The sequence below is a fragment of the Zonotrichia leucophrys genome, chromosome 1, assembly GCF_028769735.1.
Source record: "Zonotrichia leucophrys gambelii isolate GWCS_2022_RI chromosome 1, RI_Zleu_2.0, whole genome shotgun sequence".
Taxonomy (NCBI): Eukaryota; Metazoa; Chordata; class Aves; order Passeriformes; family Passerellidae; genus Zonotrichia; species Zonotrichia leucophrys.
This window is the reverse complement of record NC_088169.1, coordinates 94,122,502-94,141,001: the sequence shown is the minus strand read 5'-3', so window position 1 is coordinate 94,141,001 and position 18,500 is coordinate 94,122,502. Positions and strand designations below refer to the sequence as shown.

The 18,500-nt window shown below is 37.5% G+C and overlaps 1 protein-coding gene across 1 annotated transcript in view; it reads left to right on the top strand.

Moving 5' to 3' along the window:
* SPAG17 (sperm associated antigen 17) overlaps positions 1-18,500 on the top strand; it is an 86,681-nt gene that overhangs the window by 52,704 nt on the left and 15,477 nt on the right. Inside the window, exons 21-32 of the mRNA XM_064702783.1 lie at positions 308-419; positions 963-1,088; positions 3,561-3,671; positions 5,990-6,201; positions 8,837-8,957; positions 10,804-11,150; positions 13,539-13,671; positions 14,945-15,138; positions 15,429-15,573; positions 16,721-16,875; positions 17,288-17,464; positions 18,243-18,364. Coding sequence (XP_064558853.1) covers positions 308-419; positions 963-1,088; positions 3,561-3,671; positions 5,990-6,201; positions 8,837-8,957; positions 10,804-11,150; positions 13,539-13,671; positions 14,945-15,138; positions 15,429-15,573; positions 16,721-16,875; positions 17,288-17,464; positions 18,243-18,364 — 1,955 coding nt within the window. The remainder of the gene's footprint in view (positions 1-307; positions 420-962; positions 1,089-3,560; positions 3,672-5,989; positions 6,202-8,836; positions 8,958-10,803; positions 11,151-13,538; positions 13,672-14,944; positions 15,139-15,428; positions 15,574-16,720; positions 16,876-17,287; positions 17,465-18,242; positions 18,365-18,500) is intronic.

Genomic DNA, 18,500 nt, shown 5'->3' with positions numbered 1-18,500 from the left:
GGCATTGTACTTGATCAGAACTTCTCTTTCTCTCACAGTGTATGTTAACTCACCAGTCTCCTTGCTACTGTTCAGTTTCCATGATGGTTTTCACATGTAAGAAGTTACCTCAGTTAGTAACGGGGAAATTATTTAGATATGACTATGGCATGCTAGATATTTGCTCAAGGTTTTTTTATATTGGTTCAATAGCTAAGCAAAAGATGTTGAGCAGTACAGTGTGATCCTGATGGTCTGTCCTTCATTTACCTCTTTCATGTGTACTGCCTTTCTCATTTACAGATAATTTAAAACTTGTTTTTTCCAGTTTCAGGGCTACAATACAGGGGACGATATCATTCAAGTATCAGGAACCAATCGGTATCTTTTCCCATCCGATGGAGGACAGATTCAAGTAGAGAAGATAGAGTTTGTAAAAAGTGATTCTTATTTTCTTTATGTTTTGCTTTGACTCAGTGCTAACTAATTGAATAATTTCTTAATCCAGAAATGGTTTTTCATGTCTCAGCAGTAAAACTTCAGTTAAAGAAATTCCATATTAGGCTCTATCATCATTAATCTTTACAGTTACCTGTAATATGTTAACAGTTGATAGATAAATGAAGTACCAGAAAACTAGAAATGCAGAAAAATCAGTTCATATTTATTTTTTCAATGGTAACTGATGCATTGTATTTCCAGGATGTTCAAATTATTTTTCCAGTCAAATGCAATATCTCTATGCCACAGAGTCTTCTGCAGACTCTCAGATTTAATTATCAGAAAGTTTATAATATATTTAGTCTAAACTCAGATAACCTTAATTTTGTCACCTTGGTTTTCTACTACATGATTCAGTCCAGTTATGAGCAATTTTCTTTTTTTTGAGTGCTTTACTCAAAGTAGCAGGTGCACCATTTATTTGGGTGCAAGTAAGTTCTGAAGCCTGATGGAAGCAATAATAGTATTCTATTGCTTTACAGAAACTTTGATAAAGGTGAAAGTAATGAAAGACAAGCACAATTTCTTCATTCATGTAACAGACCCCAAGGAAAACTTCAAGGAAGCTGAAGAGCAAGAAATTAATGAAGAACAGCAAATTACATCAGGTCAGTGGATTGATGTCACCGATATAAAGAATTAATAGTTTGATGTATTTAATAATTGGATGCAAAACTTACCAACCAACAGAAAATATATTGTTACCATTGGCAGAGAATAAGAAAAGTCAGTGTTCCATAAAATAAAGCAAAAATCCAGCTGACTGACTTAAGCACTGCATAAAGAGGTCTTAGCAAGATGTAGAAGCACAGTGAAGGTCAACATGTGCAAACCAGTCTCTCTTCTAAATCAAGGAAATCACCATTCCTTAAGAAAATAGTTTTCTTCTTTATTGGACTCATTTGGATCTTAAAACCATTGTGACTTTGTGACGAAAGTCACAATGAAAGGGAAGATTTCCCCTTTTGATGTGAACCTCCTTTTGTGGGTCAGATGACCATAGCATTATGGCCTCAAGACCTTTGCTTTGAAAACAGATCTTTCTGCAATCCAGCAACTTCATCTGTTGGTTGATATACTGTTCATACTCAGAAAGCATTGAATCCAAATCCTTTCTGAACCCAGGCAAGTGTGTTTCCAAGAAGCAAGACAGTTTCTAATAATTTGTGTATATGTTTGCCAAAACCATTATGGAATTCCTGTCACCAAACTGAAGAGTATTGGAAAAGGATAACTTATACATTTTAGCTCTTTTCTTCTTCATCAGTGTGTTATAAATGGATAATGAGATGATTGGCTCTTGCAATTAAGGGATGACTATTGTGTGAATATTAAGAAAAGCTTTAGTGGTGTATAGTTATGTTATTGTGGTTTAGATGCCCTCTGTTCTCCCCATAGTCCCCTTTCCCCCTGTATTGTGACCATCAGACAGCTGGGGTTGTCTAGGACAGGTAAAAAGAAGGCGTGCACAGGTGCCCCTTACCTGGGGCAGCTGGGAATGGAAAAGCTTGGTGCTTAGGTGTGCAGCATGATCTCCAATCAAGTCACAGGAAAGCAGTCTCCACCGATAAATGGCAAAGAAGAGCTGACTGAGAATTGGGAGGGGCCAGAGCTGGCTGATGCAACCCCCAGGGGTATAAAAGACTGAGCATCCATCCTGAAGATGAACCAGCCATGTGGTATGCATGAGGGGCAGTTCCCAGTGCTGCAGATTTTTCCCTATGTAGTCCTTTTGTTGTATTTTTGCTAAGGTTTATTAAACCTTTTAAAATTTTCAAAGTGAGCAGTTGTTTCTCACAAGTGTTAGAAAGCATCCTGCTCTTGCTTCTCCCCTTTGCTTACCAGCAATGTAATTGTAGGTTGCCTTAATACAAAATTTACATCCCTTCTACAGACTAGATTTTTTTTGTCTGCACTTCTGACAGCTGACCTGTATCATTGTAGGGTCTGCCAGAGTGTGAGTGTCTGAGGCAAGTTGTATTTACTGGACACAAGTGCAAGGCTTTTCTCCCATGTAAACAGGAGCACTTTTTAAAGGCAGTAGGGAAGACAAGAATCAATCCACTCTGATACTTGACAGTGGCTGGATGGTACAATGGTAAATGTGTAACGCAGTCAAAATTCCAAAACATCTTCCTACAAGTGATGTTCAGCAATAAGCCTTGCAATGACAGACAAGAAATAGGAACAGGCAAGGTCTCAGGATGTGTCCCATGTTGATGAGTTTGGGAGATAGCTTGGCCTGCCTTAACCTGCTTTTGTAGTCTTCTCTGCTACTCCTCGCCCTTATATCATATTTCCCATATGTTGCCCATATGGGAAATCCCAAGTTTTTCTCTTACCAATAGAACATTTCTTTAAGGCAGCAGCAGCTGAAGTAGAGGCAAGTAGAGGCAAGGTAGGATCCAGTGTCTGGGAGGTGTATCTTGCCTAGTTCATGTGGTTTTCACCATGCCATATTCATCACCTGACACCTTGATCTGCCCCTCTATGTGAGTTTGACTCCTGATCCACTTTTACAAATCCCAGACCTGTCTTTGGATCTAATTTTGCAACTTTTTTGTCCTTTCTTTTACTTTCTCCTCAAAGTACATACATAGAATCATAGAATATCCTGAGGGGAGGGAAGAGAACCTCAGGGATAATTGAAGTTCAGCTCCTGTCCTTGTGACAGCATGCGAGGGACAGTGATTTTTATTAGTGCATAGGCCACATGCAAGAGAAATGGGCAGTTTAACATTCTTATCAGCCAAGAAACAAGGACTCATAACTCCTGAACTGCCTAAATTCCATAAGACTTTACATTAGTTGTTGCTGTTAAACCTGTTTTTACACATCTAACTAATTAGAATGCTATTTCTGGCTAAAAACCACAGGTGTATTGCACAAAACTGACTATCATATTGTACCCTAAGAATGGAATGCTGGTTTTCCCTGCTCCATTTAGTCTATTTAGGCTAGTCATCCTCACTAAGGTTCTCACACCAACCCCACTTCTCACACCAGCCATTGGTTTACAGGTCAGGTGGTTCTGATATGTGTTGCTGTCCTTAAAATTAATTACTTTTTTTTTTTTTTAGAAGAATTGAAAAATAAAAAGAAAGCTGTGAGCAAGTTTGGATCTTTTTCAGCCACCTTGGAAAATGGAATCCAGCTGTCTCTGAGCTATTATGGACCTACAGGGGAGGCAGGTAAAGTAAGCAAATAGAAGAGGATATTTGAGAACCATAGGGGGAATTTTTTTCCTTTTTTCCCCCTTCATATACTCCTTAACCCAATAATTTGTTGCATGCAATTCTTCCTTTCTCAGCAGCTGTTACTACATGGTAGAGAATTTTCAGCAAGGCTCAAAGTGAGATTACATTGTCAAGAATATTCTGATTCAATTTTCAAAATGGAGGGAGGTCTCCAAGTTTTTCTGCTTACTGTGAAAACAGAGCAGTGCAAGTATTGTTATTAAGTAGCCCAGCAAAATCAGCCAATTAATTTGAGCCAAAGAAAATGTGATTTGCTGTGGAGTCTTCTTGGTTTTCCAAGAAATAATATTTTTGTAAACTTATATAGGTGATTCTGGAGTTTTCATTTTACTTTAGGAGTTGGACTTTAGGTTACAGTTGTGCAGACATAATGAGGGATTTCTCTGAGCCTTTCAATAAACACATTCACCAACTGGAAGCAATTGCTTCAGAAAACCACAGTGAAAACAGCGTCTGCTTTTACCAAGAGCTTTTTTTTCCATTACATTTGAAGGCCACTGAAACCGTCTTATGGATAAAAGTGAAATCCTTCTCTGATCAGAAAATAATTCCAGCATTTTTCAGCTCTTAAAATATGAAAACATTTAATTGAATGCATCTTTGTGTGGACTGTGGTAAACCATTCAACTCTACACTCAGTTTTAATTGTTCAAATATATTTTACAAATTAATTACTAAAAAAATAGACTGCTTAGACTTGGGTCAAAAAAGCATTCACAATAGTGGCCTGCAAAAACTTGGATTTTGGCATAAAAGAGAGACATGTCTGATTAAACACCTACATGTCAGCTGTGATGTTTATGTTTTTTCACATGCACATAATCATCCTATTCTGCATTAGAATAATCCTTGCCATGTTGGGCTTTAGAGCGCTGCAAACTGTCATTCTTTCATTGCTTGCAGTTTTTCTATGATCATTGCTTATGCCAAACCCCCATGGGTCGTTGTATTCCAAGTGCTCAGAATAATTCTGACCAGAAATAATCCCTTAGATGATTCTCATATGCCATCCATCCCTAATGCAGAATGGTATAACATGAAATGTGCAGTTTCTCTCCACTGATCAGTTAAATTGTGTGCAAATTACCTTTTTTTCAAGCAGTACTGAAATAGTTTTCTGGAAGCTCTCTAATTCTCATTTTTCTTACTGTTTTTCATACTTTATCTATTTCATCTTTCTTTTAGGCAAGCTAAGGTGACAAAAGGTCTCAAGATGTTTTTCAGCTTTATGCAACTTTTTTTTCTTTTGCGGAGCAGATGTTAATATTTCTTCAAGTTTTGAATTATTCTTTGTCTTCTCCAGCATTATCAAAGGTTAATTTCCAATCACCTTACATTTTTGTTAGAAATAATCTCCTTGTCTCTTTATGACTGCTTAAGCACCTACAGGGCTTTTGATTCTGGATACTATAGAACCTCTGCACTTGCTCTTTATATTTTGACAAAATCATGAGAGTACAATTTCAAGTCCTAGACATGTGAATGTATGTATCTGGAATTTTACATCTCTCTCAAGATTTCTAAAGTCACTTTATCTCAGTCTTGACAATCCACTGTTTTCCATTGTTACCCTCAGACACCATATTCTTATTTTGGGGGGCAACCAAAATAAAGGCATGGGTGAAATTTCTATGAAAATGAAGTGTCAGTTTGTTGAAATAATTACAGAAAATGTAAATTTGTATTTCTTTTATTTTAAAGAAATTGTTTTGAAAGGCAACATGAATCCTTCCTGTTGACATGCCTAGAAGGCTGTCCTAATGCTTGGCTTGAAGAATTGCAAGAGCCTTATCAAGTCTAGATCGTTAGAATCTTTCTGAAGAACTATAGCAAAATAGAATATGTAGTACAAAATTTGTCAAGTCTGCCTATGCTGGATCAGTCCATGATAAAGCAGAACACAGTGATCATTTACCAGATACTAGATTCCGAATCTCTCCACTTCTAAGTATTCTGGAAGTAAAAAATAATTTTGAAATTATATTTTTTTTATTTTTGAGGTGACAACTAAGTGACAACTTGTGGGAAGCCATAGTTTCAAGATGTCTTTTGGGCTAATAAGTTGTCAGTCTGTGAAAAGATTTTCTAAGTACTCTTATATATACAGTCCCTCTATCTGAAATAACAAACTTCCCCACTGTGGTTATTATTTTTAAGGTAAAATTCAGTGAACAAAATCTTTTTTAAAAAAACATGGCCATCTACATTTATGAAGCTTAATTACATTGAAAATCTTGCTTTTCCTTCCTTAGATGATGAAGCAGCTCTTGTCTTAGAAAGAATTCTGAACATCCCTTCTGTTCATCTTCCGACGGTAGTTCCAACAGTTTCTGTTGTTACACCATCTCAGGGAAAAAAAGATAAGCTTGACAGAGGAAAATCAGGAAAAGCTTCTACCAAAGGAAGCCGTCGCAAACTAGCCCCTTCACCACCTGATAACGCGGTACAGAAAGAAGAACAAAAGGTGAGAGCAGAGACAATATCCAAACCAAAGAAACAAAACAAAGATTCAAAAGCATGAACTTCTGTAAAAGGAACATATATTCTTCTCAGAGGGCTTTAAGCTGTGCCTTTACAAACTCCTAACAATTTGTGGTGCTCCTAAGGATATGTTTTATTCTTTCAGTTGTTCTCATATGTACATACTGGCAGCTGTTAATAAACTTATTCTTTATGGCTCCGTGATGTAAAGCAGTGAGTCTGCCATGGCCCACATTCTTTTGTCAATTTTGGCTTTACAGTTACAGCTGTTACACTGCAGGTGATCAGGGGGCTGGAGCACCTTCCCTGCAAAGACAAACTGAAACCATTGGGGTTGTTCAGCCTGGAGAAGAAAATGCTGCAGGAAGACCTTAGAGCATGCTTTCCAGTACCTAAGTGAGGCTACAAGAGAGCTGGAGGGGAACTTTTTACCAGAGCTTGTAGTGACAGGACAAGGGGAAATGGCTTTAAACTGAAAGATTAAGATTAAATATTAGGGAGAAATTCTTTACTGTGAAAGTGATTGAGGCACTGGAACAGATGCCCCGAGAAGCTGTGGATGCCCCATCCTTGGGAGTGTTGAAGGCCAGGTTGGATGGGGCTTTGATCACCCTGGTCTAGTGGATACTGTCCCTGTCCATGGAAGGGGGTTGGATCTCAACAATCTTTAAGGTCCCTTCCAACCTGAACCATTCTATGATTATTAATATCTCAGTTAAAAGAACTGCTAAATTTTTAGTTTAACCAAGTAGAATTTCTTTGGTCTTTCCAAAACCCATATTCAAAAGTCTAACCAACCAGCAATTTAGTGAAGACAGTTTTGCAGTACCTTGCTCTGTAATTTGGTCTTTTAAGCTCATAACAAGCCAGGAACTAGCAATTTGAGGAAGTTACTTTAGCCTTTAACTGAAGCACTTCTATCATAGTACAGGTCTTTGGAAAGTATGAATCAATCTTTGGAAATCTTTTGGAAATCTTTTGAATTCTGAATTTCTCTTCTGAAGTAGTTTTTAGTACCTTGTGGTTGAGGTAACACTGTGGCTGTTCTGTGCATATCCACAAAAAGGGCTCTTTACCTGATTTCATCATGGAAAGTGGTGTAGGGAGTTGCCAAACAGCACTCAGCATAACATACAGCAATTGTAGGGCACAAATGAACCCTATAGAAAAATAGCCCTATAATTAAAAATCTGTCAGGATGACTTCTAAACCAAAAGGTTTTTAGCTACTTGGTTTGGAATTACTTTGCATAGAGAGTATCCCTATTAGTGCATACAGCACCTGTCTGTTTGAGTCTGCAAGTATTTTGGAGAACAGGATTAGAATCCAAATCGGATTTAACAAATTCACATGGACATGGTCTGTAAAATAGGATGGAATTCAGTAGGAATAAGAGGTAGGTTCTACAATTACATATAAATAATCTGTATATATCTAGAGAATGGATAACAATTGTGTCAGTAACAGTTCTATAGAGAAAGGTCTGAGAGTTGCCATGGATCAGAAGCTATCCGTAAGTCAACAATGCCATCTTCCTGTGAGAAGGGCAAAGACCACTGAGATGTAAATGCAGAGGAGTATAGCCTGCTAAATATGTGAAGTAATTTTTCTTTTAGGGCAGGTAGAGTCTCAGTTGTAGTATTGTGTCCAGTTGTGAATACTGCACTGCGAGAAAAACATGAGCCACCCTGAAAATTTTAAGGAAAGCATGAAGAAAGCTTACAGGTCTTGAAAACTTAACCAGAGGGAAAGATTTAAAATAATTAGTTTGGGTTTCTTTGATATTGAGTTGAGAGACAGAATAGCCTTCTGTAAAGACCTAAAAATAACCATCATCTATTATGTGAGCTTGTATCATTAGAGATATTTAGAAGTAAACTGATTTTCTGCAGTAGTGATTCAGGTCAGTCTCTGGGAAAATGTCAGTAAGGCTAAGCAAGGTAAAGCCCTGGAACAGTTTACCAGGAAACCTCCAGTCCTGGAAATTTTTAGAATACCTTACATTAGAGTTTTTCACTAATGGTGCAGTTATACTTGATTACTGTTTTTACCATTAGACAAGGAGCATTAGATGACAACTGAGGGTTACTTCTGCCCTATTCTGTGACTTCTACCTCATGATGCTGTTACTACAATCTTAGAGTATTGAGAGTAGCCTTAATTACCAGTAATACTATGTAAATTAACTGTAAAATATACAGCATCTTTAATGTTGAAAAACAGATGACAAAACATCTGCCATTTCCCCCCTGTATTTCTCCTCCTAAAAAGCAAGAATATGGAATAATAACAGGACAAGTTCTCTCTGTAACCTATGTCTGCAACCCAAAACTTTTTTCATCTTATGACTACTGGCATAGTGTAGTCCATTGTTACATAGGTTTTTGAGGGGATGATTCTTCAAGGTGAATGAAAGATAGCATTATCAAAGAAAATAACTAATATTTCCACTTCTGAATCCATAAACTCTGAAAATGTTAAATATGAGTGGTAGACAGCACTAAAAAAAGAAACAAACCACTGTTAAAACGGAATCTATACACACTAAAACTGTACTTTCAATTTTCTTTATTATTTTAAAATGTGGACTAGAACCTAATTAATTTTTCATTCTGTAGGTAGAAATGCAAGAACCAGTTCCCCAAGCACAAGAGGTGTCAGATGCTCCTGCTTTTCCGAGTTTGAATGTCTCCTGTCCCAACGGACTTGTACTAACTTTCCTCAGTGAAAGGTTTCAAGGTTAGTTTTCTGAAACACTGCAAAGTAAGGAATTTCAGAGAAGCAAAGACTACAGAAGAAAATTGTTTCTTCATTGATGGGTTTAGATGTTAAACTCTAATGTTTTCAACATGTCAGAATGCTAAGGCTGTCATAATGTCTATTTCATAGTATTTGCAACATGAATAATATGATTTTATTCAAACAAATATGAAATCTAGAATCACAAGTTGTTGAACATAAAAGATTGAGGGGAAGGAAGTAGCAACCCTAAAAAGCCCTTGAGAGTCATGTTGGATAATCATTTGAATATGCACATAGATTGGAATACTAAAGAAAAACAAGCAAATTCAATAAATAAATACATATATATAGAGGAATCTTGAGCGATAGCAGGAAGATGGTTACATTACCCATGTCTGCACTTCCTTTGAAAGCATATGTACTTAAACCCCCAAGACAAAATGTTCATAATTTGAAAGATTCAGGGAAGAATCGCTAGAATGATTAAAGCATCAGAAGATGTATCTTATAATAAGCTCTTTTCACCAGAGAATTCCATTTAAGTACCAAAGAAAAGGTCAAAGGAGTGACTAGTGTCAGCCTGGAAGTACAAGAAAACAAAAAATTGGTGATAGGTGGTAAACACAGGTATACAAAGTTATTACAATTTTCAGGGGCTTGAAACTGAAAACTAGGACTTTGTACTAGGTTTAAGTTGTACTCATTTGGTAAAAATGTTACACTCATAAATGGTAAGGATTATTAACAAAACTAACCAAGGCTTGATGGAGTCTCTGCTGCTGGTTTTACAATCAGGGGGGTTTTTTTTGTTGTTGCTTTTCTAAAAGATGTAATCAGTTTCAAACAGGAATTATTTCACAGAAGTCCTTTGGTTTATGCCATCCAGTACATAGAGAGAAAACACCCAGAATAAGCCTTTCTGCCCTTATCATTGGATTTCCTTTAGAAGACTGATAGGGTATATGGATACTTTAAAGCTTCTGTGCCTGACAAATATTCTGCAATAATTATTTTCTGCAGTGTTTTTGAAAATTACTGTTAGATTCATCTTTGCATGTTCTAAACTGTACTAAATCTTGGAGTTTTTTAGTCACGCTGTTAGGTTTTGAATCAGAGAAATGTGAAATTTTTTGTCGTCTAGTTAATTCTAAAAACAGCCATGTACAGATGTCATTTAATACCTATGTACAACAAATTTGTACAGCTCAGTAAATGTGCTCTGATTAATCTGGTATGAAGTAATGAACATGGAGAGTGTTCTCAAACATACATAGTTTGGCAGGAAGCATAAGTTGAAATGCTGAGTAGTTGAGGTGAACAGAGCGAGCAATTACAGACACTTACATTGAGTCTCTCAATAAAATTACCATAATTGTATCCCTTAGCATACTCAAAACACTGCCATCATTTAATCTAAGAAATTTACTTGCTCAAGCAGACAGAATATATTACTTGGGTTTCTCTACAAATTCAAACTTGGTGAAACTCAGTTGGGGTTTTTTTCACCTTTATGGGCAGTTAGGGAATTCCTATCATATGATGTTAGTCTTCCAAAAGTTTAGCATCCATAAGAAATCCATCGTCACATTCCCCTTGTTTTCATTTGGAAAGACAGCCACCTTCACAAGAGGATGCAGAGTTTCTGAGTAGGTGACTGTTTTGAACTTTGCACTGGAATCAGGGTCTGTCTTTTACTCTGTGGATTACAAATTCAGCCAAGGAGGGTTAGTCTCACCTAGAGTTGCACATCTTCTGTCGACATCGTGGTGCTGGCTGTGTAGCACTGTTTGAATGTGTGCTATGCAGTACTAAGTAATTCAAAGTTTGTTTTCATATTTGAAAGGTGAAGCCGCTGCCACTGAAGCAAAGAAAGAGACAGTAGAGGAAAGTAACGGCAAAGCAGATGAGGAAGAGAAGGAAAAGGTTATGCCAAGTGGAGGGAAGGAAGAGGTTATGCCAAGTGGAGAGGAGGAACATCAGGTTACAGAAAGTGAAATCAAGCAGGAAGACACCCAAAGTAAACAGGCTAAGCAGCCTGCTCTGGAAATTATGGTTAGACAGAGTTATCCCCAAAAGGTAAAGGACTGTCATCTTTATTCACCTCCAGCGAGGCAAAAAGAACAAGAGGTGTCAAGAGTCATCACTAGTCAAGGAACTGTCATAAAGCACCTGATGGATGGATCTACCCAGGTATGTTTGGTAGAATTCATTGCAAGCACTGCAATTTAGTATGATTCAATGAAATGGAAAGTGATTACCCTTAAACTTGTTTTTGTCTACTGAGATTGAGAAGTGTCCAGTTTGTAGATGACGGAGTTAAGTAATACTGAATTATGCAGCCATGTCAAGACTAAAGTACTCTTGGCTTTGTTCAGAGTCAGAACTTAGCGAGATTTAAGTATGAAAATTTCAGGCACTAAAAGGTTTTAGGCAATTTTGTTATTAGGAAATAGCTGAATATGGTTCAGAGAAGTGCATTCCTAAACTTAAACTTCTGAAGTGTGGATTAGTTCAGCTTTGAGTATTTTTGGCAATATGAAAGCATTAATGTAATTTTTTTCAGTTTAAACACTCATATGGGATCCAGAAAAGACATGAGCTCCTGTAGACACATTTACATACCCTAAATTTTCAGGGGAAACGTCTGTATATTCCTAAGTACCTGCTTTGGTTACACATATTTTTATTGTGTAGAATTTTGTTAGTTTAGGTGCTATAAGCTATCTTTGCAAATTTTATAATCAATCCACAAGCAACTTTTTTTTTAAACTCTAAGACTCTACATGTAGTTAGCAAACAGAAGAAAGAGGTACCATCTAATTTGACTCAGAATCTGTCAAAATAATTCCTTATTTCCTGAATTTCTTTTTCCTGTCTAAGGAGATCACAATGCCTAGTGTAAGTTCTTTACATTTATTCATCACACTAGATGTTAAAACATTTTGCCAGGATTCCTGAGAAATATGTCCATTTCAGAAATAGCTGCTGTATGTCTATATATTCACAACATACTATTTCCTGAGAGAAAAACTGTAGATCTTATGTGCCTAAAATGATTTTGCATTAGTCTTTGCTTAAACAGATGATGAGTGCATCCTTCTTTGTATTAACTTAATGTCTATGAGTCATCAGAAATTTATTGCATATGAACAGCATTCAAAAAAGAAGAAATAAATTATTCCTTACAGTAACAATTTCAAGAGTTGTTTCTATATGTTGTCCATTTCTTTTCTACATTTTACTGTATTTATAAATTAATTTAGGGATGTTTGGAGTAATTCTAGAGTTTATCTAGACACACAGAGAACATGCATATCAAGAGATGAGCGTAATGGATCTCAGAAACCAGATATAATTTGATGAGTAACCAAGACTTCTTTTTGTTGAATATCATAATGGCCAAAAAAGTTCACAGCACTCCTAGACATGTGTAATATTTCAGTACAGGTCAATATGTCAATACATATTATGCATTATCTCTGCTACCAAAAAAAAAGTCATTAACCTATGACCATTTAGTCAAAGAATAATCTTTACTGTTTGTTTTTATAACGCTTTTTGTTATTAGAAGAGTCCCCATTAATTAGATCCACAGACTGCAGCAAATAGCACTCCTTCTGGCAGTGACAAATGGGATGAAATTTAACAAAACCAACTCCTGGATTCTACAGAATAGGACAGAGTAATGCCAGGCACAAGTACAAACTGTGACAGGAGAGTCTGAAGAGCACCCTGCAGGGAGGGCCCTGGGGGTGCTGGGGCAGCAGCAGCTCAGTGAGAGCCAGCAGGGCATAGCCCAGAGGGCAGGAACCGTGTCCTGGGGGCATCAAACACAGAGCACAGCCGGGCACAGGGGGGATCATCCATCACCCTCCGTGCTCAGCGCTGCTGCGGCCTCACCCGCAGTGCTGGGAGCTGCTCTGGGCACTACCACTCCAGAGGGGTGGGAAGATCCTGCAGTGAGTCCAGAGAACAGCAAAGCTGCTGAAAGTGCTGGCCGGTGCATCCTGAGAGGAGTGGCTGAGGGCTCTGGGCTTGTCTGCTTTGGAGAGCCAGGTGCTGAGGTCAACCTCCTGCTCTCTGCAGCTCCCTGACAGGGGAAGTGCAGAGGGAGGTGCTGATCCCTTCTCGCTGGAATCCACTGACAGGACACATGGAAATGGCTCAAAGGAGCACTGTGGGAGGTTCAGGCCGGACATTGGGAAACATTTCTTTACAAGAATAGTCAGACACTGGAACAGGCTTGCTGGAGAGGTGGTTGATGCCCCAAGGTTGTCAGCGTTTAAGAGACATTTGATCAATGCCATTGACAAGATGCTTTAATTTGGTCAGCCCTGAAGTGGTCAGGCAGTTGGACGAGATGATCATTGTAGGTCCCTTCCAACTGAAATAGTCTGTTCTGTTAGTTCTCTTCAAGATAGCTTCTTTATTTCTTGTATTCATTCTGAGTGATTTTACTTTTTTCCTCTTCATCACCTACAGTATTCTAGTGACTATCACGTTTGTGACACATTTTTTAAGACTTTCTTGTGGTGTTTGAATTTATTTTAACCTCAAGTATGTCCTTGATTTCTGTAGATTCTGTTTGCTGATGGCACGGTGATTAATAGCCCTGATTCTGGTCCTGTCCTACCCCCACCTGCAGATGAAATACAGGTGAAATCTCCCTTACCAGAATCAGACCATTTATCTGAGAATAGCACAAAGAAAGGTAATATTTCTTGTGTTTTGGACAGATATAAAGTTAGCAGGGCTGATGATACTTAACAAAGAGCATATATCTTTAGTCTGAAAATTCTGACAATGTGAAAATGCAAATTTATCTGTACTCAGCTGCTGCACACTGCTATGTTACCTTCATAGCAAATCATCTCTCTCCTACTCCAAATTTATTTTTCTTCTAACATGGTAGGACTCTAATAAGTAAAAGGTTGTGTAAGAACTTCATTGATAGCAGAGTGAGCACAAGGTCTTTTTAAAATAAATCCTTGTAACTACAGTAGTGTTAAGTCCTTACTTTTTTCTTACAGTTTTTAGTCTTTAAATTAAGAAATGTTTCTCTCACAGAGGATAAATTTTTCTTTCTCACTCCATGTATTCCAAGGCAACTACTATTGGTCATTATCAATTGGTTGTATGGACATATGCTTGGTGGTAATATAGCCATTCTTATTGTATTTTGACTGAGAAAGAACGAAATAATGTTTACTTCATACCTCAGAGTGTAGTCCAAGATCACTGTCGGTATTACTTAGTACACAGAATAATTCTGACCTGTCGTATTAACATAAAATTTATTGGAAATAGGTGACTAAAAATTGCTGCCAAAGAGAAAGGTGTCTCAATAAGAGACTTTTTGAGTCAAGTCCAGTCCTTTTTCTTAGGATATTCCTTTAGATACCTGCAAAGAAGAACAACTCTGACAAACCATTTTCTAATATGAATTCTCAGTATCTCTGACTAGTGTATATCCTTTATTTCTTGTCCTTTATTTATGATCACTTTTTCACCTTCTCCCCTGCTTATTCTTGACAAATTTCTAGTTAAGAGTTTCATCTCTTTTTGGCCTCAGGGGTGCTTTTTTGCTAGATAATTGCTGTAAGTCTTTCTGCCTGCTCTCTGGACTACACTTGTCTTTTGCATACACTTTGTCTATTTTTCCTGAATATGGGAGACAAGAGTTCTCTAGAACATTCCTAGTAAGATCTCTCCAGTTGCCTTTCATAATGAGATCCTTTTCTTATGATGCACCACAGGATTGATGGCATTAGCATGCTATTTACTTTTTCTGTAAGGAAGTACATAAGATAAGCCTAGTTCAAGATCATGTCTTTGAGTAGCAGGAGTTGTAATTTTCTTCTAGCCTGTTAAATAGTTCATTTTGCAATTCTGTCAAAAGCAATGTTCACAAACTGAACTTCACTGGTTTTGTTTTTTGCCTTAGAGAACATCAAGTCTGATACAGAAATTTTTTGTTTCTGCAGGAAAAGGCAGTGACAAGACATCACTACCGTCTCAGAAGTCTGATGAGTTTGAAAAGGCCATTTCTACACAACCTAAGGCAGGAACCTGGATAACAACAACTCCATTAGGCATTCTAGTGGGCACAGAGGGTGCCACAAGAATGGATCTGAAGCCTCTCTTAATGTATCAGGCCACGAACCCAGCTGATGGAATGGTATTAACTGCTTTGGTGTTACTGTAGCACTGTCTATAAGCTAAGAGACAGGGCTAACAATCATAAGTTGTAGGATTTATTCTTTTAAAGCATCCTACAGGTTGTGTTACTGCACTGTTAGAAATGCAGTAGCTTTAGATTTGGAAGAAAATGTGGTTCCTCTGTCTCTCAAGTAGATGACAATGTGGTAGGCAAGCTTCTTTAGAATTTCAGTTCTGATCCCTAATATTGTTGCTGCTGTCACAAGTATCGCAGGGCCAATATAAATAAGTAGTCCTTCTTTCTTTCAGATTATGACTGTACGAGAAGATGAAGTGATAATTGTTGAAAAGCCAGATGGTAACAAAGTAGTAGAACATGCTGATGGTACCAGGATTACATCTTTTTATGAAAAATGTGAAGACCTTTCTGTACCAGAGGGTAGTGTGGAAACAGGTAATATCTAAAGGGGAGCACTTACTTTTCTTGCACTTAATACTTTATGAAGCAGAAAGTTGTCCAAATATATACTAAAGGTGGCTTATACCAGTAGCCTAGATAATAGATCCACTAGTGCAGTCTAGGCTTAGTTTGTTTGCTTTCTTTCAGCAGTATATTCAGTGCAAAAATTATACTCTTGCAAGTAATTTAATCTCCTTCTTTCGTACCTATATGGTCCTCCTTCCCCATGAGACCACTGTGCCAGGGTTTTAGTGTGTTCATTGCCCTCTCTCCCCTGCCCTAATGATAACAAGGAAGCTTTGAGTTTTAACTGAAGAGGTATGAAAGGACCAAGGCATCCTTACATTCTCCAGTGAAGCCATGGACTCACCAGCCTTGGAGGTACTAAATATCTGAATATGCCTGTGGAAAATGGCCTGCCAAGAAAAGTGAAACTTGTATTTGCCTGAAATAAGTTGGGCTAAAGATCATCTGTGACTCTTCTGGCTGGTGGTGTATTCTGTATGACTGCTTCATTTGCAAGACAAGTCCTGTTCTCCTTAATTAAAATGAAGGGGACAATTTAGTGTGTGGGCATCTGGGCTGTTCAAACACAGTGGAGGGAAAGACCATTATTGATTTAGCAGAAAATGTTCAGGGACATCTCCCTGTAGGATTTCAAAAGTCAAAATCCCTTGAACTGACCTATCTCTTCAATAGAAAGGCAGTAAACAGATTAACATGCCTGTTATCATTTGTTTTCCAAGATTTGTGTCGCTGAATAGGAATTTCTTCACATTTTAGAGTTTGTATTACAGACACAAAGAATTTCAGTGATCCAACTTGTGTATTGCAAATATGCAGATCATTATGGTTAGTACCATACTTGGTACATTAGAGTGTACTTTCCTGGCCAGCTACAGATGGTTACAGATATTTTTTACTGTTGGGTGTTCCTATATTGAATACAAAGTCCAGAACTTAAAAGATTGCATATTGTTTACATAACATAAAAATATGTGATAAAGGATGCTATGAAGTTTATGAAGGTCTTGCACTGAAAAGATAAAAATCCAGCACTATGAGAGAAAAAGCAAATTGAATCCTAAGACATTTCCATGATTCTTGTGCTCCTGTCTCATTGTTCTGCATTAATTTTTAGATGAACCCTCAGAAGCCATCACAAAGAAGCGCAAAGGTACGCGAGTAGAGCATCCTGAGTTTGCTACTGTTGTAGCAGATTGGGAGGATGGTACCTGTTGTACTGTCTTTGGAGATGGGACATCTATTGTAGCAAAGCCACAGGGAACATATCAGGTGGGAATTATTTTTAGTTTGTAACAGTGATGTTTAATCTTTGTGTTCCAAGTTCCCTGCCATTAGCAGCTCTCAGGTTCATTACCTCCCTTCTCTGTAGTTTTCACTAATCCCTATTACTCTATCTCTTTCATACTCTGCCAATGTTTAGATACTTACTCACAAATGTACAGTGTATTTAAATCAGAGTCTCAAATTTCCTGAAGTTAAATATCACAGAGACTCAGATCAGCCTACCTCTAGGACCTCATATTCCTTCTTTCTCCCCTTTGATTCCTCTAAATTGGATGATTCAATATTGAATGTCTGAAAGCTGTCCTCTTGATTTGTATCTGTTCTTCATTTTCACAGTATCTTTAATTTAGAATTTTCACCTTTGAGGATTGAACCTCTTCCCTTTTTGCTGTCATAGGTTTTACCCAGCAAGGGAGGCTTTCTTTTCTTTGATGAAGACTGCTCAGCAGTTTACAGCCATGAAGCTTATGATTTCAGCAGCAAGGAAGAAGAGAAACAAGCAGGGAGATACGTTATGAAACACACTTCCAGCACTATTTGTGAGATGATGGATCCTGAAGGAAATACTTTCAAGGTAAAATACACAGAAGAAAACAAGTTTCTACATTCTATTATAAACTTCTCTCAAAGTCAAATTGTAACCTTGTAATATTTAAAGTAGCCAGAATCAGGTTTCTGATATCTTCTTGACTATGTGATGGATATTCTTTTTATATACTTATCCCTCTTTAGAGAGACTGAAACAGAACACACGGTGTACAATTTAGCTCACCTTTAATTAGCATGATTTGTACTATAGCAAATAATCAGGTCTGCAAGTGAGGATTAAAAACTAGGTATGTCAGATTCAGTTAATGGACTGTGCTTTGAATCACCCTTATTTAAATTGTATCTTGAAAAAGGCATTTGTATTCCTTTTTAGGTCATTATTAGTTATCTTGTTTGAATATGCTAATGTTACCTTAGTTAATAAGCACATAGTGTTTTCAAGAAGGAAAATACTGTAGAAGCTCACTAAGTATGTATACATCAATGTCTGTCTTGAGTATTACAGTTACCTGGCTTGACCAGTGAGTGAGTATTTTTGTGTAACAGTCCTTTGGAATTTATTAAATACCAGTGTGTGATATTAGTATTTATGATACAGCATGTCTTTCGAGAAATGTTGTTGGGGTTTTACTGTCTTTTCAGTTTTCCTCTTTATTTCTTTTTCCTGGGAGTTTCCAGTTGCTCATTGTGAAATGTGTTTTTCTATCTCTTTCACTGGGCTAGGCTATGTTAAAGCTCTCCAGCAAGTCACTGTTTTAAAAGGATCTTTTAACTCAAGTAATTTCACATAATTTCTGCTATAGGTCCTGGCTGATGGCAGCACAGATGTGTGCATTCCCAGCAGTGGTTCTGATGAGAAGGAGGACAGGAGTTCAGCAGCAGATAATGTTAACAAACCTGTCACTGATAACGAGCATGTCCCCAGGTAAACTGCATTGCATTCATAGGTTAACACTTACTTTTCTTCACTACACAGTATTTTACAAGGTTCATGGATTTGTGCTCCCTTTGTTCGGTTGCCTGTATTTGTACATTTGATGTCATCATGCTGGAGTTCTGCT